This window comes from Chenopodium album, chromosome 2, assembly GCF_948465745.1.
Source record: "Chenopodium album chromosome 2, dcCheAlbu1.1, whole genome shotgun sequence".
NCBI classification, from domain to species: Eukaryota; Viridiplantae; Streptophyta; class Magnoliopsida; order Caryophyllales; family Amaranthaceae; genus Chenopodium; species Chenopodium album.
Genome location: NC_137835.1, coordinates 10969466 through 10990395, shown reverse-complemented (window position 1 = coordinate 10990395; position 20930 = coordinate 10969466). Strand labels below are relative to the sequence as shown.

Below are 20930 nucleotides of genomic sequence, written 5' to 3'. Positions count from 1 at the left end.
CCTCGTACTTTCGATCAATTTCTGGACTGGTTTTGTGTGTTTAATCATTAACTTAAACATGGTGAATCAAGCTGAATTTGCGGCATTGTTGGATGAGCTCAAGAAGATTAATGCTCGTTTGGATAAGTCGGAAGAAGTTACTGCTTTACTCCAGCAAGAACTACATAACCGTGAACCACCTCCGCTCATACGCAATCACACAGTTGAGGAGATAAAGCTTGCTGATTTGCCTAGCTTTGACGGTGATGGTGATCCAGACTTATACTTGGATTGGGAGAGGAGAATGGAACGTATATTTGCACACAAAAATCTGGACGATCACAAACGTTTCAATCACGCTATCCTCAAAATCACGAGGTATGCTTCCCTTTGGTTTGATTCCATGCAAAATAACCGTGAAAGAGAAGGTAAGCCACAACTCTCTACTTGGACAGATTTAAAGACTAAGATGAAAAAACGATTTGTTCCACGATCTTATAAGCAAGACTTGTATTTGAAATTAAATTTTTTGACACAAGGATATATGTCGGTTGCTAATTATATCAAAGAATTCGAAAGACTTTATATTGCTTGTGATTGCAAGGATGAAGAGGAACAAAAGATTGCAAAATTTGTGATTGGTTTGGATACTTCTCTACGTAATCAAGTCGAAGTACTACCCTTGACTACTTTTGATGATGTTTGTATGATTGCTTGCAAGTTAGAGAAGCAAAAGAAGCCATACCCTTCTATTAAGCCGCAAACCGAAAATTATGATATTGCTCCAAGTTCATTAGATGCCACGTCTAAGCATGACAAACTTGTGTCAAACTTAAAGCAAGGGCAATCTTCTCTGCCTCAAAGTCAACAAAAGATGAAACAAATTGTTTGTTTTAAGTGTCAGGGCATGGGGCATCTTGCTAAGCAATGTCCAAACAAGGCACTTATTACTAAGGAGGAATACTACACGTTTTTATCTCAAAACGTGGATGAATTGGATGTGCTTGAACAACAACACCAACAAGCCTTAGTTAAAGACAAATCGCAAGATGTGACGGATTCTTATTTTTGGGAAAATCAACAGGTTTGCTATGCAGAAAATGAGCCTAAGAGCTTGATTATAAGGAGGTCTTTATTAGTCACGCTTGATGAGAAAGAAGATGAGCAAAGGTCTAATCTTTTCCATTCTAAGTGCCTAATTAATGGTAAAGTTTGCTCTTTTATAATTGATAGTGGCTCTTGTACAAATGCTTGTGCTTTGTCTATGGTGGATTCGCTTCAATTACCTACAAGAAAGCACCCTCAGTCATACAAATTGAGTTGGTTTAATGATGACAATGGTGTGTGGGTTAACAAAAAAGCTTTGATTGGTTTTAAAGTAGGTGACTATGTGGATCAAATTTGGTGCGATGCCGTGCCAATGACCGCATGTTCTTTGCTTCTTGGACGATCTTGGCAAAGTGATAGACACGTTTTTCACAATGGCAAGACTAATGTCTATTCGGTTCTAATTGGAGACAAGCGTTTAGCCTTGCATCCCTTACCTCCTATACGTCCACCTATGCCTAAAGAACAAAAAGGAGGCGTTGCTCATGTGTGTTTTAGCTCGTGCCATCAGGAGGTGCTTGATTGTTCAAACGATAAGAGAGAACGAAGGGACAAATTACTCCAAATGCGCAAAGGAACTAATCTGCAAGAGGGATCGAAAGTGTGGTTGTCCTTAAATGCTCAACGTATGCATATTGATCACAAGAATGGTGAACCAATGGATGAGGGACCGTTTGACATTGTTGAGAAGGTTAGCTATGAAACATTCAAGGTTCTTCTAGGGAATGGAGTTTGTGCTACTCTCCCTTCGTCCGATTTGGTACCTTGCTTTGAGGATGAAACTTGAGGACAAGTTTCTTTTCAAGAGGGGGAGTATGATATGAAATAATAGTGAAAAAATCCTACCTCTCTTGGAACCTTCGTAATTTAGTAGCTTAATTGTTATTTTAGATTTTGCTTACAAGTTTTTACCTTTCACTTGAAAGGGTTTTTCTTGTTTTAAGCGGTTAGGATTTATTTCCTTATTTTAATCTTTTATTTTGATTAGTTTTTAAGTTTAAGATTAAGTTTAGGAAATTTTATCTTTTAAATAGTTCTATCTTTATTAGAAGTGTGTTTAGGAATTTGACTAGTTGATTTTATCTAGGACTTCTAATGTAATTAGAAATCTTAGTACTTATTTGTAGCCTATATAATGGCATTTAGGCTCTTAATAAAAATAAGTTTTTGTCAAATTGAAATTTATAAAGGTTTACGTAAGCTTGTGCTTGTGTATTCTTGGCCTAGTTTAGGTTTTAAGCTCGTGTTGCTTAGCGTTTCTTGACCGAGACTCAAGATTCCAAACCTTTCAACTGCGATTGAAGGTTATATCCATCAAAATTCATATCAAATTGGTGTGGCTGCTGGGATAAAATTTTCTAAACTTAATCTTAAACTTAAAAACTAATCAAAATAAAAGATTAAAAATAAGGAAATAAATCCTAACCGCTTAAAACAAGAAAAACCCTTTCAAGTGAAAGGTAAAAACTTGTAAGCAAAATCTAAAATAACAATTAAGCTTCTAAATTACGAAGGTTCCAAGAGAGGTAGGATTTTTTCACTATTATTTCATATCAATATTTTATGAGAGAAGGAAAAATTAAGAACTAAAATGAACTTATTAGAGCTAAACTGAACTGAAAATAATCTGAAGAGAACAGACACTAAATGGGTTATTGGTTTGGCTAATTGGATCTTGTGCGTGCTCAATATATGCATCTTGCTGGAGTTAGAAACGATGTATGAAAGTAATATTAATGCTCCTTGAAACTTAGTAAATCCTCAACACTGGGAAGGCTTGCCGAGAGACATACACGTTTCCAATGATGCACGGTGTGGGTTATGTAATAGTGAGCATGCATCAATTATAGTTATAGTGTAGTTTAATTTTCAATTGGTCAATTATGCGACAAGTTTGGATCACTGTTTGTTTGCTAAATACATAAAAGGTGATATTTTTTCCTTCTTCCCAGTGAGATTTATGTGGATGTTTGCCACAACTTGGCAGAATAGTATGTCTTTCATCAAGCTGAGTTGAATGAGAGATTGTTATATACACTCGGGTGTACGGTACATCCAAGGACATTTGTTTGTTCATTTGATGATAAAATGAGCAATAATCATTGAAATGATAAAAAAAAAAATACTCTTGGGTGCACCGTATACCCGGGTGTATAAAACAATTTCTAGAGTTGGAAGGTGAAGGTTTGAATTTAGCTAATGTTATCCACAGGAACAAGTATTGGAGAACTCCTCTTGACTTCCTTGTTGAAGATAATACAGAGTATGTGTTACATTGACAACAATTTCATAAAATTTGCGTGTGCCCATATCAACAGAAATGAGAATTGCGTGTAACCATGTCAAAATAGATTAGTTTCATTTTAACGGCGCAAAATAAAGTTTTTCTAATTCTATCAAAAATACTCAAATCAAGACACCATAATTGAACATTTCAAATTTAAAAATTGAAAAATTCTACAATTCCACACCTAAATTAAAAAGAAAAAAACAAAAAATTAAAATTGAGATTACATTAGGACAAGAGTAGGGGGAGCAAGAAAAGGACATGGACCCCATGATAATATTTGTGCAGACATAAAACCAACCCCATCAAAACCCAAACACACAAAATACAGTTTAATCGAAATATCCGCCCTAAAAATAGGGCATAATCACTACCAACATCAACAAAAACGCCATGTTCTTTTCTTAAAAGCTTCATTTCTCTCCTTTTCACGCTTTCACTTACTTTCACTCTCTCTCCTCTTTCTCTTTCTCTCTCCTACTACATTATTACTATTATTTGAACTGACCCAGAATTCAAGCAAACCTTTTATTTAATTGAAATTATGTTGAATAATTGATTATTGATTATTCTTGGTAGATCTGAAGTGGGTATTCATTTGATTTTGATTTTATAATGTGGGGTGTTGTTTTCGGCGATTAGGGTTTTTTTGTATGATAATGTTGTTGTGATTGGTGAATTTGGGGGAAAGAGGAGGAAGATGGGATCCGGGAGTAGTAAAACGCGTCGTAGTGAGGGTAGTGTTGCGTCTTCTGCTTCTTCTACGTCGTCGTTTTCATCGGCGGTGGTTGGTGGTAGGAGAAGGGGTAAAAATCGAGGAGTTTTTAGTTCTCCTTGTCTTGGATCGTCGTCAAGAGCTTATGAAAGCGATGATGATAATGATAATGATAATGATGATGATCAGGTGATTGTTTTTCATTGTTTACATTTAATCATATTTATATTTTAGGGGTTTTAATTTTATGGTTCTTTATTTTATATTTTTGAATTTGAATATTGGTTTATGTGAATGTAATGTGTAATTGGAATTTGATGTGCATTGTGCTGTCTTTGACAGATTGTTGCTGAAAATGTAGTGTATTTTTGTAATGATTTCGTGTTTTTATTGGTTTTGGTGTGCAAGAGGTGGAATGATCAATGATGTTTAAGGGGGTTTGTTTCGGGTTTGATAGACAGGATGGATGCTTATCGTTTCGATGTTAATAGTTGCAACTCATTAAGGTGGAAGACATTGTTATGTTTGGGAGGAAGGAGTAGTATATCTGACCTTTATGATGGATTCAATCTTGAAAGGATAGTTTTGCGCCCCACAAAATATAAAAGTTTAAAGGTGAATCCAATTATAGATTATGGTATTATTGAGCACTATATGAGGTCCCCCCCCCCCCCCCCCCCCCACCCACCTTCCCCAAAATGTTTCAGAAGAGAGTTGCTTTATAATATAAGCTTTCTATTGGAAAAATGGAGTTTAATAGTAAGAAGTAGCTGAATTATAGTGTTGGTTCTTACTTCTTAGTATCCTCTATGGTGTTAGTATGTTAATTCCTCACCTCTCCTATGTTGATAAATGTAGTATCACAGCTGCTAAATGACCATATATAATTTGGAGTTTCTGGTTTCGATATTACTCATTTGAGTCACTTTTACAGAGGATCGTGTTCTTTTCTTGATCTATAGACATCATCATTGGTGATGTAGTTGTATAGGTTGTCAAACTGTAACATAATATCTGTTAGTATGAATATGAAGTGAACTCTGACGAATTATTCCTTTGCCAACACAACCCTTCGTACACTTTTTATGCAAAGTGTGTACATTGTGTTGATCACATCCTGTATATTCAAGTTTGTTCCGAATATTTTAGAAATCCTTATCATCTTTGTGGACAGGGGCAAGTATATATCAATGAACTGAAAGTCTGAAATTACAGGTAGAAATTGTAATATTGCAATTTATCGTTTATAAAAGAACTAGTTTGTAGGTTTGGGTGATGCCTTCTCATTATATTGCTTGGTTTAGTGTTGAACACTTTACTGTATAAACTTGAGGTCACAAGATCAAATTCTGTACAAGCATGTTTAAATTCCTTAGGAAAGCATTTTAATAAGAAATTTATTATAAATTTTAACTTTTTCAAGTCACCAGTATGTGGGAAGGATTTCAATAAGATTTGTGCAATGTGATTGTTGGGACTTCAAGTTAGGTGTGAATGGCAGTGAAGGTATTGGAGATGCATAGTACTCTTTGAGTATCCAACTATCCCCTATTGTTAAAGGTCTCACAAATGTTGATATGAATTTTCACTGATCAAGCTTACTTGTAAGGTTTTCTCACATCCATGGATATTCAGACTTCAGACTTTCAAAATGTGTGATTATGATGATTCACTTGATAGTGTTATTGATGTGAAATGTAGGGATTACTAGACTAAAATCAGGTTTAACATGTAACTAATAGGTATACTGACATTTATTGAGGGAATGTGCAACTCCTTGCTGCGACTTCACAGTTCAACCTTTCAATCCTTAATGTTTAGTGTACTGTACCTGAATGTCTCAAAGTATTTCCTTTAAGAAAATGACAACTTACTAGTACACTTAGAAGGGCCTTACATTTCCTTTGGAGTGTTGCAAGATGCTCAACAGTAATTTGCATGTGATCCAGTCTGATCACTGAAAGCAGAAACCATTCTAACATGTAGTTCTAGATAAGAAGTTAAGAACTTACGTCTTTGAGGCTTTGAGCTGCTGTTGGAAAATATGTGTTATTTTTAGTTGAAATGACAAGTTTAAATATTCAAATAATGAGGTATTGGTTCAATTGATTGTCCTGCCTCCCAAATGTTTATAGTTGGAGAAGCCATATATCATAATCGTACTTTGTGGACTGTTAATGCCAAGTCTGAATATAGTTCTCATGTCACTTTTTTAGATGCATTCAGCTTATGGAATGATTGTACCTACAGGTTATAGATCATAATGGTGAAGCTAGTCGGACAAGATTGCCGCGACTTGAACCAGAGTCTGATGAAGTGAAAGTTCAGTGCTACCAAACATCTAAAGTTGACGGGCCTGATAACATGCCCTGTGTATCTTCTAATATTGAGCTTGGTGAATGGGATCATGCGATTGGAGCAGGCAGCAGGGCTGATGGAAGTTCATCGCAAGCTTTCTCTGGCCAATCTCTGAATCATTCGAGCCGATTTTTATCTCGCTTCAGTTTTGTTCCTGGTAGTGTTAGTTTTCGACTGAGCAGAGCTGCCAGTGTAGGCTCGTCAAGGGCTTATCCTTCTTCTCCCACAAGCTTCGCCATTTCAAGTGGTGAAGAAGACCTTCATCTGCAAGGAGGTTTTCCCCGCCGCTTAATTAACGGTAATGCAAGTCAACATAATAGCAATCTGAATTCTCTATTCACCAGTACCTCGGTCGGATCTCATGGTGATTCTTCTATAAATCTAGTTCGGCACCCTGAAAATCCTATTTTGTCTGGCTCTTTGCAAGATAATGAGGTCATTTCTGCACAAGATCTGGTGGATGATGATAGTGAGAGAATTAGGCCAGATGTCCATTTACCTTCTCTTGAAAGTCATATAGATGTGGAGGGTTTGAACAGGAGAATAGGGGACCGTCGAAACGGTGCACGAGAACCAGCAGATCGCAATGTTCGATTTAGTAGAACTTTAAGTGTGGGAAGGCTCCGTGATAGAGTTCTACGAAGATCATCATTTTCAGACTTGACTCTTTCTCCTTTGCCACAGGAGAGAGGAACTGCTTCTGATGGAAATCCTGTTAACTCTCTGGTGTCTTCTCCATATCCGTTGCCTAACATGCCTAACTCCTATTTCGTGAGCCAAAATAATGATGTTGAGATATCAAACCTTAGTGAAGGCAGGCATCATGATTCACTGGAGCATAGATCTAATTTCTTGGAGCGGAGAAGAAGAATTAGGTCTCAGGTCTGTTTATATTCTATTGCTAGATGGCGATTAATAAAACTGCTCGCTTACCTTTCAACTACCTAGCTTTTCCACTTATAAAATATCTTGGCTAAATAAACTTTATGTTGTGCTGTTATAGAACTTAGCTTCTAATTATTTTTCATGTCTATTGTTAGATTCTAGTTTTCTGTATGTTGTGTATGATCCAACTGGAATATGGTTTAGGGATAGGTATAAATTATCATTCAAAAATGTCAAGTCAATTAGCATGTTTTTTTTTTAATCCACCTTCTAATGATGTAAACATTTTCAGGTACGGGCTCTTCAGCGTTTGGGTAGTCGTTTTGAGAATCTATCAGGGCATGAAAGGTATTGTATTCTGTCAGGGCAGCATCGTACTGGTCGTTGTTCTTGTCGCATCAGTACCAGAGATTCTAATTCAAATAATGATGGTGCTCGAGCTAGTATATCGAGAATTGTTATGCTAGCCGAGGCTCTGTTTGAGGTATTTTTCACTACCAATCTTTTGTGCCTCTGTGGAGCAATGGATCCCATTTATTATTCTTTCTCAATTGCCATTTTAGAATCAGTTGATTGTTTAATACTTTGTACTTAATTAACTAGGTTCTGGATGAAATTCACCAGCAATCAGTGGTGTTATCCTCCCGACCTTCTGTATCTTCGATTGGATCAGTTCCAGCACCAAACGAAGTTGTAGAATCCTTACCTGTAAAAGCATACACTAAGTCAACAAAAATTCAGAGCGAGGAGGTTGCACAGTAAGTCTGAATCCTATTTGAAGGAGAATGATTGATAACCCACCTTGTATGGTGTAGTAAATTTTGCACTGCTGCTTTTGTTAATCCATTTAACCATGTTTCCACTTTGGTCCACAATTACGAACTTTTTTGGGTATAATTCAACTTATAATAGATGATAGAGCCAGTTCAAATTATTTTTTTTTATAGTAGTTGTAGCCCTTCTAGGCAATGTGGGGAAACAGTTGTGTGCAACATAGTTGTTTTGTCCTTATTCTACTTGCACCCCTGTGGTTTTATTTTTGTATGCATCTTTAATTATTTATTTTTTAAGATCTATGTTAGGCAATGTGCCAATGTTTTACGTCTACCATAATATTTTTACAGTAGAAGTCTAGGCTAATTTACTTGTAGGATTCGGTTTTGAGGGTTGGTATTCTTTTTTCTTTTTTTTTTTTTTTTTTTTTCAAAATAAAATATATACCTTGTCCTTCAGTATGCTACTATGCTCTATGTGTTCTATCTCAACTTATTCAACATGTTTGTGGCAATAGGATAATCTAATTTTGAAGGTTTGACTGCCTCAACAGATGTTACATATGCCTTTTGGAGTACGAGGAAGGCGATGACATGCGAATATTGCCCTGTCATCATGAGTTTCATAAGAAGTGTGTTGACAAGTGGCTGAAGGAAATTCATAGGTAAATCTATGTTTATTCTTATCTTTGCCCCTTGTTCATATTCATAAAATTCTAAAACAGGATTATTGATGTTTGAATTGTAAAGTGGCCAAGCCTGCCGCATCTAAGATTGCAGTATTTTTGGTGATCTTGTTCTAAGTGGGGGCTTTAGGAAAAAAAAATAAAAAATCAAACCATAAGATTCAACCAGTAGATTACAATTGAATTTAGTACATTGATGAATATGAGCTTGTTCAGGCCAAGATTTTTTAACCTGCTAAAGCTGCACCATACAAGACAATTTTGCTGCACATGTAGACAATAGCATGAACATGTTATGCATACAAGAAACTACAATGCGTCTGATTATAAAGGCAATGTGATGTGGTCCTATTCTCCTTTTTAACTAATTTCATGTGTTACACGGGGAGACATATTTTTGAGGGGTTCAAAAGGAAGATTATGTAGGTTTGCTGTCCTTTTATAAATTGCCGGCAATGAATTTTTATTCTTATCTAGCAGTGGTAGGTATGTGCTCCAAGGAAAATCTAATTTAGACTTATAAATCATATATTCATTATTGTTGACTTTTGGATGCTTGTGATCCTTGATTGCACATGTCAAATGCTCTTTAAATTGTCTAATATCCTTCGAGTGTAGCTGAGCGTGATAATGACTTTGGATCATTACCGGTGAGGAACTGGGACAGGGAGTTCCCTGTTCACCATTGGGCACTTGCAGTTGCCGGTAAAACATTTGGGTATTGAGCAAAGAGCACAAAAGGGGAGATTGTGTAGGTGATTAAAGTAAAGAGAATAGTGTTAAGGGCTGATCATTTTAAAAGTGGCTTTTTGAAGTAGATTAAATGCTCTATTTGGTTTTTGGTATTGTCAATGACTTCGACAGGCCATCTTGATGATGATGTGTGTCAAGGGAGAGGGGGGGTTAATTTAGCCTTTGGGGTTTGGTGAGGGAGGGGGTGGTGGGAGTTAGTTAAGAATCTTAAGATTTTGGAAGGTGCAAGGGGAGGAATAAAATCTGGATCTTGTATGACTTCAATAATTTGAAATAAAAGTAATGTGCAAATGCTGAACTTGTTATTAATAAATAATTGGAGCAGATGACCGTCTACTTTTTAAACAGAGATTATTGAGAGTGAAAATATTCAGGGGAAAAAGTGGGTGTATGGGCCCAATCTTAGAGAAATAGAGGAAGATTTACTATAAGAATACTTTATTTCCTTTTAGGACATCTTTAAATGGAAGATGTTAACTTGTAGGGGACTGTTGTAGTTTTTATTCCAATTTATACTAGGCACTGATTTATGTCATAATCTCTAATCTTTATTAAACATCGTGCCATGTGTTGCATCCCTTACAATGGTTGGGAATATCTATACAAGTGTGATGAACTGATATTATACAGACCATATGTATGTTTGTATGGTTTATTTACACAAATCTGAACCCAGGTCTTGAATAACTAGGCTACTCATAGTTGGTATCGACTGTATTTTAAGATAACCTCCTTCAAATATTAAGAGAATGCCATGGTACATCTCCATCACTATTCTCCTACGGGGCTGATTAATTTAGAAAAGATGAAGAATACTGAAAAATGTAGCTCAAGGAGTACTGAAAAAGGTGGACTTTTGTAGGTAATGAGAAGCTTAAAATATGTATGTCACAGTTTTTGGGTAAGACAAAGAGAATAAGGAAGAAGTAAAAGAGGCGCAGTAGAGAAAAAGATCAAGGTAAGGCTAGCTTCGTTTACTTGCCCGGAGTGAATCTGTTACCGGTATAAACTGTGCAAGATCAGGCCACAGACTGGCATAAACCCATGGAAATCACATTGCTGTACCACCCCCTACCCTTGAGCTGACCACTAGGTTTTTGAAGTGAAGGGTAATGCTTGGTTTCTAAAAATGTCTAGAACAAGGGGGAGTGTATGCAAGTCAAGGGGATGCTCTATATCTATGCCATCTATAAAAGTTGTGTTTAGATGCTGTGAATCAATTTGGCTTGTATCTGTAAACAATCTTAACATCCAAAATTCTTCTATTTGGCTTGTATCTGTGAACCAAACGGGGAACGATGGGATTTTTTCCAAAGGTTCTTCAAAATCAAAATAATTTAGTTGACTGTAGAAAAACCAGTTAATGACACAACAAATGTGGCTGTTTTATAATAAGTAAGAATGTGAAACCTTTAATTTTATAATTACATTCAGTCATGATTCTCTCAAGATTTGAAAATGCTCTGTTTTATTAGTTTCTTGTCACATGTGAGGATTGCTTGTCTTGGAGGCTTGCACCTGAATATTTTTGTTCCAAATTTGAATTGTTATACTAACTCTCATAAAATAGTCCAATAATTGGCCCACTGATGTAATTAAGTGGGCCTGTCCAGTCAAAGATTTGTAATAGATTGATACATCTGGTTGGAGTGTTGGTCAGAGCGGCTTTGCATAAATTTATGAAGACAGTGAACTGGAGCAGATTGAACCTGTGATACCGTAAAAATGTATTGACGGAGTGGATTCGATGATTACTAATCATATCATAATAATTATGGATAGTAGCAGCTTTAACAGTGGAAAACCTTTCACTGACGTGGTGTGGTAGATGATGAGTGAATTATAGATGAATTAATGGAGAGAAGTGGCTATGTTTAGAAAAATAATTTTTCTTATAATCTCATTAGTCAGCTGTCAACCCTGTTGATGTAGTTAATCTGTTCCATGTACTGCCTCTTACAAGTCCCAAGTTGCTCGCTTTAACACCTATCATCACAAATTGGTCGCTGCTCTTATTGTGTGTTCGATTGTTCCTTTTTAAAATATGCCTTTTTTTGGATGCTTACATCCTTAACCGTCTATATTCCTTGTTGCTCAGGGTATGTCCGCTTTGTCGTGGAGACATTTGCAAATCCGATTCGACGCAGTAGCTGTTGAGAGTGGAGGCGGCTGTTAGCATTGTGTTTACTAGGAGAGTGTACAAAAATATAAATTGTTTTGTGAAGCCTGTGATGCTCTCGGGAGATTTGTGATTTTCCTGCTTAGGCTTTTGTTCCCTTGACCTTCTGATACTGGTCACTCGAATGAAGATTCGATAGTCAAGTTGTTGTAACATTATGAAGTGGTTGATATCTAATTACTGCCCATAAAGATCAGCAAGAGAATACAACAAGATAGTGTGGCATGACATTGGACAGGAGATCAATGCACCATTTCCAAACCATTTCCTGAATTTTTTCAACTGTCATGAATGTACGTGGGTGTTGTATGTTACATATAGCTCGAGTCTATTTGCTTTGTTTCGGTTGGATAGCCTTGTGAATATTGTGCAATCAGGAGCTGATTCAACCTGTATCCATTAACTGTTAAATGTAATATCCCATTCCAGTTATTTAAGTCATTCTTTTCATTGAGTAATTATGTTTTAAGCTGTATAGAGCTAATCAGACTAATTTTAATGGTGACAGACACAATATTAAGTTTGGGATCTTAGAACGAGAAATCGTCCTTTTTTTTTTTCTTTTTTTTTTTCCTCATGCTCCCTCCATTTCTGATTAATCATAACACTTAGCTTGGTAAGGCAAAAACATAGTGTGAAAATGAGAACCATACTGAGGATTTTATAATACTATAAAGTACGGTTGGTATGAGTATTATTTGATGATGGGAAAGAGAAAGAAATAGTAGTGAAAGTGAGATTAGTGGAGAGAAATAATGAAATAATAGTAGACTTTTACCAAATAAAGAAGTGTTATAATTAATACGAAACAGATGAAAAAGGTAAGTGTTGCAATTAATCTCACGTGAAAGAAGTTGTAATTATTGTAGTAACCTATTTAGGGACTGTTCTCATTGACTGAACTCAGCTGAACTGAATTGAATTGAGCTGAACTGAACTGAAATGAATATTTTGTAAGAGAAGGAAATTAGGAGTTGAACTGAACTGAGCTGAACTGAATTTCAACGTAAGAGAACAGGCCCTTATTCATGGAGTGTCGACTTACGGACCTCCAAATCATCTTAATGCCCATGCGAGATGTGTATCATTGAATTAGAGGACTAAGTACTCAATCAGTCAATCCCCTATTATTTGCTCAAACCTTTTTTTTTTTTTTTGGTTGTCCTTTTAAGTTTATTCCATGTCTTAAATAGTCATAAAAGTTCGCTTTGATATTCGCGAAAAATATTGGTGATTCCACCAATGTTCTTTCCGATGAACTTTATACAACCAAAACTTAATAAAATGAACCTTATTCATATGGAGCAAACAAAAGATTAAGAAGGGAGCTTTAGGTAAGAGTGGATAGTATTGAGTGAAAGCAATAGTATGATGTGAGCTTTTAACGGAAAATAAAATAAAATCTACATCTATTCCCCACCATATATATTTGTTTAATTTAATTTTGTTTTTTCGGTGGAATATTTTAGTTATGGCTAGCTACATGGGGATTATTATTATAAGTAAACAACCCAATAATTAATAATGTTAGGTGCATTGTTTCCAAACTTTTACTTTAATACATTAGTTTAAGTCATTTTAAATGCATAATATAACTATATATATATGACTTATTATTTTATATAATAGAGTCCAGAGTAATTTCAGTTATACACAATATAGACTGTAAGTGATAAGCTTTGCATATTTTTTTTTTTATTAAATAAAAATAACTTTGAATATTTTCTTTAAGCTTTCAATCTTAGTTTGTAATTTACGTTAATATCCATGTGAGTTGACGTGATATTAGGATTAGTTCCATCATTTCCATACAAATTTCATATACTCTATATTCGTGGTATTAATTCAGGTAACTTAGAATTTGTTATATACAATAGGATGTATCATACACCCAACTAGTATAAGATTAGTTTTTGCTTTTCATTTAATGATTAAATGAAAAACAATCATCAAAATGAGAACAAAAACTCATTGATATACGACACACTCGGGTGTATATAACAACCTCTAGGTCGTGTTTGGTGAGGTTGGGTCATGTAGTGTTTATATTAAATTAGAGACACGTTAAATTATTGTATTCATACAAGTTAAAATCCGAATCAATTTTTTTTTCAAATTAATTTTAAATCGGACTTATCGGGTCAGTGTTTGACACAACTACTCCATATTATCATATGACTCATACCTTTTTCTAAAGAAAGAAAAAGGAGATATTAGGATTAGTTCCATCACTTCCATACAAACTTCATAAACTCCATATTGTCAAGTTTCTTCCTAAAGTAAGAAAAGAAGTACACAGCCCTTCTCACGAGTGGAATTCCAAACTCTCACGACCATGAAAAGTCAACGAGAGCCTGAGCAACACCAACAACCAACAGTGTTACTACTCCCTTTACCACTACAAGGCCCTATAAACTGCTTCTTAAAGCTAGCTCACCTCCTTTCTCTCTCCTCTGACCAGCTCAACATCACCTTCCTCAACGCCGAATTCGTCCACCAACGTCTCCCCGACCTCCCGTCTCGCTTTCCTCGAGTTAAATTCTCCCAATTTTCCGATGGAATCTCCGGCGACGACCCCCGGCCTCCGGCGAAGTTTGCCTCCATGGTGAGCTTCTATGAAGCCGAGGTCATCCGAAGTTTGCCGGAGTTTCTGGAATCTCCGGCGCCGGCGACGTGTTTGATCGCCGACGGGGTGTTTACAGCGGTGGGTGAGAAAGCGATGGAGTTGGGGATTCCGGTGGTTTATTTCTCGACTCTGAGTCCTTGTTGTATTTGGGCTAGTTGCCTTTTTGTTCCTAAGCTTTTTGATTCTGGGGATGTTCCTTTTAAGAAAGGTATATTTATTCAAACTTTGATTCATTTACAGTACCTTTTTTTTTTTTTTTTTTTTTTTTAAATTTTTTATAATTTTTTTAATCTTAGTTTTTTCAATTTACACCATGTTGATATTTGTTTCATTATTAGTGGTTGTTTCATTTTTAATAATTAAAGTACAAGTATTCACATCAGTGGTTATTTTTTTTTTTTTATTTTTTTTTTTTTGACAATAGCATCAGTGGTTGTTTCATTGAACATAAATCGATGCTAGGGTATTGGGCATCAACTTATATTTTCCAAGAATGTTATTTAAGAAAATGATTAGAAAAGATAAATAATGCGTAGATGAATTATGTTATAATATTTAAACTAGATAACACTTTCTTAAAAGTAATGTTGGTATTTCCAAGCTTGAGATAAGAGGAATGAATAAGAAAAGAAACTAAATAATGATACTGATACTAATATATGGGTTTACCCTGGAGTGATTAAGGGCTAAGCCAATCAAGGTGAAGAACTAGGTTGACTAACTAGCCATTTCTAGTTGCAAATAGTTGATTAAATTAAATTGTAATTTGATAAAGCTATGAAACTATGACAGTTGCTTCAAAGAAAACTCTAAACAGGGTTTGTAGATCTAGTAGCTCAAGCATCAACTCATTTAATTTTTCCTCGTTTTAATTGAATGAATTCATAGTTGATCGCGGTCATTATGACTGACTTTTGTTTCAATATGTAGGAAAGGACCTGAATGAGCCAATAAGTGACATTCCAGGAGTAAAAGGGACCGCCTTAAGGTGGTGTGACCTTCCAGGTATATGCCGAACCCAGGACATTACAAATTCTTACATCCAACTAGTACTTGAAGAGTGCCGAAAATTGCCAAAGGCTCAGGGACATATACTTAATACTTTTGATGACCTTGAAGGACCTCTACTTGATGAACTTCGTTCTCTTTGTCCTAACCTTTACACAATTGGTCCAGTCCACCTGCACTCTAGGACTAGACTGCAACTAGAATCTGAACAACGAGTGACATCCAACAGTTTATGGCAAGAAGATAGAAGCTGCATATCATGGCTTGATGCCCAACCCTCAGAATCAGTGATTTTTGTTAGCTTTGGGAGTGTGGTTCCTTTGACAATGGACCAACTATTTGAGTTTTGGTATGGCCTAGTGAATAGTGGAACGCGATTCCTTTGGGTTAGGCGGCCTGACTCACTAGTTGGAATCGGAGACAGTGATGATATCTCCTTTAAAGTCCCAACAGAACTTGCGGAAGGAACACGAGACAAGGGCTACATTGTAAAGTGGGCGCCACAGGAAGAAGTCTTGGCGCATGGAGCCGTTGGTGGGTTTTTGACACATAGCGGGTGGAACTCTACACTAGAGAGCATAGTGGAAGGAGTGCCTATGCTTTGTTGGCCTAATGGTATCGATCAACTTGTGATTAGTAGGTTTGTGGGTGACGTGTGGAATATTGGAATTGACATGAAAGATATATGTGACAGAGCTGTGATTGAGGCTATGGTGAGGGATCTTATGGAGGGGAGAAGGGATGAGTTTTCACAAAGGGCAAATCGATTGTCCAAGTCGGCAGCTCAAGCTGTGAGGGAAGGTGGGTCGTCGTGGCTAGCATTACATCGCCTTATTGAGGACATAAAATTCATGAGATTTGAAGTCATAAATGATACATAATGGAATTGCATAAAATTGGACAGTTGATATTTATATCAGATGCAATATGCATTCTGCAATAAAATGATTTTTTTTTTTACCTTGTAACCATTTTGAACTTGTAAGTTGTAAAATTGGGATGTTCACATAATGAAAAGTTTACAATCAAACCCCATTTGTGGCATAGGTAGTAAACTTTGATATGATAATGATTTATAGTTCATCTATAAAACTTTGATATGATACATGGGATACTGTAGGCGTCGTTCGAAGTGCGCTTACGTTAAAGCATATTGTGAATATGCTTGGCACTCATAGGAAGTGAGAATTGACATAATACGATTAGGGACAAGGAAAGTAGGGAGCCGCCGACAAGTTTTTTAGGAACTTTAAACCGTTCACGGATCATTGAAGGCAACCACGATTAAGGGACAACGAAAGACAACAACGATTGACCCGTGAAGGTTACACCCCATTCATAATCCATGAGGTTACTAACTCCATATGGTTCGGAACCACGAAAGGAGGATCGGGGATGATGGTACGAAGTGAGTCATGGAGTCACATTCGCCCGTATTGGCCTCTACTCGATTCTTATAATGAAAAGTGATTCTTGCGATCTCAAAGGCATGCAAACAAAGATTCAATTCGCTCTAATCTATTATTATACTAAATTGGTTGAATATTAATGCAACACATAATTCTAAAATATTAGTGATCACTTTAATTAACAAAAAGATTAAAAAGGAACCTAAACCGGTCGTCCAAATTATCTTATTAGGCGTGATTTTCAATTTCATATTCCCTTTAAACATGGTGATCAATAAATATTATAGAATAAACATTAATATTGGAAGCAATTTAACAATAATAGCGTTAGTCAAATCAAATATAAATTAACCTAATCATGATACTAGCAATATTAAAATAAAATAAGAGTAATTAATTTAATTACTCACATTCCGCGCGTTCCTTTAAATTGCAACATCATGAATAAATTGTTAGTAACTTCAACAAAAAATATAAATCAAATGAAAATTAAATTAAATTAAATAAATGTAGATTTGATTTGGTCCAAACCCTCAGTTATTTTTACCTTTCACGCCTTGGTTTAAGGACGGAACCTGGGGTTAAGTATGGAGTCCTTAGAGTGCTTAAGGGAAAAATGGTGTAATTAAGAATATAGGTTTAAGGCTTGGAGTATATATGAGAGAGAGAAGAGAATGATTTTTGGTGTAAAAGAGAGGAAGAGAGAATGATTTGATGCCCCGAACTGTAGAAAGGAGGGGGTATTTATAGGGAAAATGAGCAGGGGGAACACACGGAACCCTAAAAAGATAAAAACCCTAAAAAAGGTTGCCACGACATGGCAAAGTATGCCGTGACACAGCAAAGAATACTACGACACGAAAAAGAATACCATGACACGGGGGAAATTGGTGCGACGCGGGGAAAATTGGAGTGACGCGGGACAGAAAATAGGCTACAAAAGATAAAACGCGTGAAGGGTTTACGCGAGAAAATTTCGTGACACGGCAGTGTCCACCGTGGCACGGTACAATACACGGTGTCACGGTAAAAAAGTGCGTGAGAAAACACGGAAAATACACGGAAAAAGCACCGTGACATGGTGAGAAATACCGTGTCACGGCAACAGGTACCGTGCCACGGTGGATTGTAACGTGAAAAAACATGGAAAATAGCACCGTGACACATCGTAAATTACCGTGTCACGACACCATGCACCGTGCCACGTCATTAGGCGCCGTGACACGGTGCTTTTACACTATGCGCGATAATTCTAATTTTTTACGTGTTTTAAAATCATGATAACTTTTGATCTGTAACTTGGAATAACTCATATAATATATCATTGGAAAGCTTATCAAGTCTACTTTCTAACCCAATTAGAATCAGGTCAAAAGAATTTGTATATTTTAAGAGATGGACGTTTTAGTAGAAGGGTGTCGGTTTTGGGTCGAGTTTAGTGTTTGACTCATATCTTCTTTGTTTTAAATCACTACTACAAAAATGGTCAAAGAGACCCGATATAAGAGACCGGTTATGTGCATAACGGGTCTCTTACAAAGTAGAGACCTATTATCTTAAACGACAGGTCTCTCGAAATATCAAAGAGACACGTCATTTAAGAAAACAGGTCTCTTGGAATTGTTAAAAAAAATCAAGGAATATGGAGAGACCCGTTCTTTTAAACAACCGGTCTCAGTAAATATCCAAGAAACCAGTCCTTTAAAATAACCGGTCTCTCGAATTTTTTTATTTAAAATTTGAGAAATAAGAGAAACCCGTCATTCTAAAGAACCGGTCTCTCGAATTGAATCTGGCCATGTACGTAATAGGCAGCCATCAGCCCATAATTCTAAGTCTCAAACCCTAGAATATCACTATTCACTTTCTCTCTCTTAATTAGCCTCTTCGTTCTCCGCCTCTTTACTCTCTCATTTCATCTCTTCTTTTCTTTCCCTCTCTTCACCTTCCTCTCATCTCTGTCTTCTTAATTTCAATAACACTCCAGGTTCAGATATCATGAAAACCTCAAAATAATACCCCTTTTTGTTTAAATAATTGAGAAATTTACTGATAATTTCATTCAAGTTGTATTTCTCTCTTTGGTGGATCTAGCTCCAAGTAGTAGAAAGGGCTCCTCCCCAAGTTTTGAGCGCATGCATCGGTCTTGAATGGGTTTCCTTCAAAATAAGCCTGAATAACATCTTCGGCTCGGTCGTTGCAGCGGTGGGGCTTGGGTTGGTGGTGATCGCCCCCTGAAACGCCCCATGGACTCTCCCGGCGCCGGTGATGACGACGGCGCCGGTGATTATGATATTATTTTTCACTCAGTTATGTCAAAGTTTCAAGATCTGTTTCTTATAATAATTGCTTTTTAACATTTTTTTTTGTTAAAAAATAAAAAATTCGTCCGTTTTTTCATTTAGCCATGGTATTAGATTGTTTGTTTATTTTGCTTGTTAATGTTTTCGTTTCAAAATAAATTTTCGCCATTTTTTTATGAAATTTTTGTTTTGAAAACTTCTATCATAGTCGTCAGATCTATTATTTTTCGTTATAATCGCTCTCTTTTTTTCATATGGAGTCAAATCTGGTATTTTTCGTCATTATTATGTTCGCATTTGATTTTCTATTTCTATTATCATTTTCAATTTTGATTTCAGCTCTTTAAATTTAAGTTCTACTATACTTTATTTTTTGTTTTTAAAATTTCTTTGAGAGATTTTCCTGATGAATGGTTATTTAGCTTGTTTTTGAAATTAGTTTTTTTTTTCTTGCTTTGATTTTGTGTTCATTCATCATTTTAAACAACTTTTATTTTAGATCTCGTATTTCATTAGTTAAATTAAACAATTTATCATTTTTTTTAATTGTAAACGAATTTTATTTTGTATCTTGATTTTTAAATTTTAAGTTTTTCCCTTTTTTTTCGTTCCCTTATAATTGTTCTGATTTATTTCTAGATAATAATATCTTCTTTTAATTTTTTTTACATATATATGACTTGGTTGTAGGCAAATCGCTTGATAGAGTGGGAAGTGTCAGCAAAGCAGAAGCGGTTGCATGCTGGGTTTCGCAAGCCGGCCGGAGGTGTGGTCTGCTGATTGGAATAAGCAGGATAGGAGCGTAATAAATTTTGCTTTTGTTGTTTTGTAAAAAAAAAGTCATCATTTACAGAATTTTTATGTATTGAATTTTCATTGATATATGTACTATGTAAGTCATTTTTGAGAAGTATACAACAATATTTTTCTCCCTTATATTTAATCATGAAAAATATGAATAAAATTATATAAGTTAATATTGATGAATTGTAATTATAAAATCTAATTTAGAATCTGATCAAAGAGACCTGTTAAGTTCAAAAGTGGTCTCACTTTTCTAAAAAAAGAGACTGCCTAAGTAAGATAGGCGGTCTCAGTTTTCAAAAAATAGAGACTGCTTTTCTAATAAAGGCAGTCTTAATTTCCTCAAAATTGAAACCGCTTTTCTTAAAAGGCGGTCTTAGCTTTCTCATTCTAGAGACCGCTTTTAATAAAGCAGTCTCTTTGCCAAAGAGACCGCTGCGCTAGAGACTCCAAGGTAGTCTCTTTGGCCAATTTCGACGGGTCTCTTTGGCCAATTTTGTAGTAGTGAATCGGAATTGGGCTTATGATATATTGTTGGAAAGCTGTAAGTGCTTTAATGGTTTTAATTGATATTATGATGTAGAAATCATGTTTATATTGTTATTATGATATTCCTAGTATCATGTCTAGGGTATTTTTAATATTAAATATGATTGTTATGATGCTTCCTATGTTCTTCCTAATATTTATGATTGTTAGTATCATGTTAGGGCTAAAGATTTGATTTTTAATGCTTAGTGACATGCTAGGGTTTGTTATTAATCTGGTTAGTATCATGCCTAGGATCTTACTTTTATTATGCTTTAACATGAATATTGTTATTATTATGATTATTATGATTATTTTAATTATAATTATTATTGATTATTATCATTGTTGCTTGATTTATATTGTTATTGCTTGATCACCTTTTATTGCATGTTAAAAGGAATTGGTACTTGTAATCACGCTTAATAAGATAATTAATAATCTTGTTAGGGTTAATTGTGATTATAATTTAAGTGATCGCCAATAATTGTTTATTTGTGCATTAAATTCAACCAACATAGATAAACAGG

General features: G+C 35.5%; 1 protein-coding gene and 1 pseudogene across 1 annotated transcript; both read left to right on the top strand.

The window, feature by feature from the left end:
• Window positions 1-3700: 3700 nt before the first annotated feature.
• Window positions 3701-12183, top strand: LOC145596010 (uncharacterized). Its single transcript, XM_081652444.1, has 6 exons — window positions 3701-4277; window positions 6339-7328; window positions 7624-7815; window positions 7935-8089; window positions 8659-8769; window positions 11642-12183. The coding sequence occupies exons 1-6, from the start codon at window positions 4074-4076 to the stop codon at window positions 11691-11693; spliced, it is 1704 nt and encodes a 567-aa protein (XP_081508570.1). The 5' UTR covers window positions 3701-4073; the 3' UTR covers window positions 11694-12183.
• A 2258-nt stretch (window positions 12184-14441) lies between these two features.
• LOC145568370 (7-deoxyloganetic acid glucosyltransferase pseudogene) lies at window positions 14442-16425 on the top strand (annotated as a pseudogene).
• Window positions 16426-20930: the final 4505 nt, after the last annotated feature.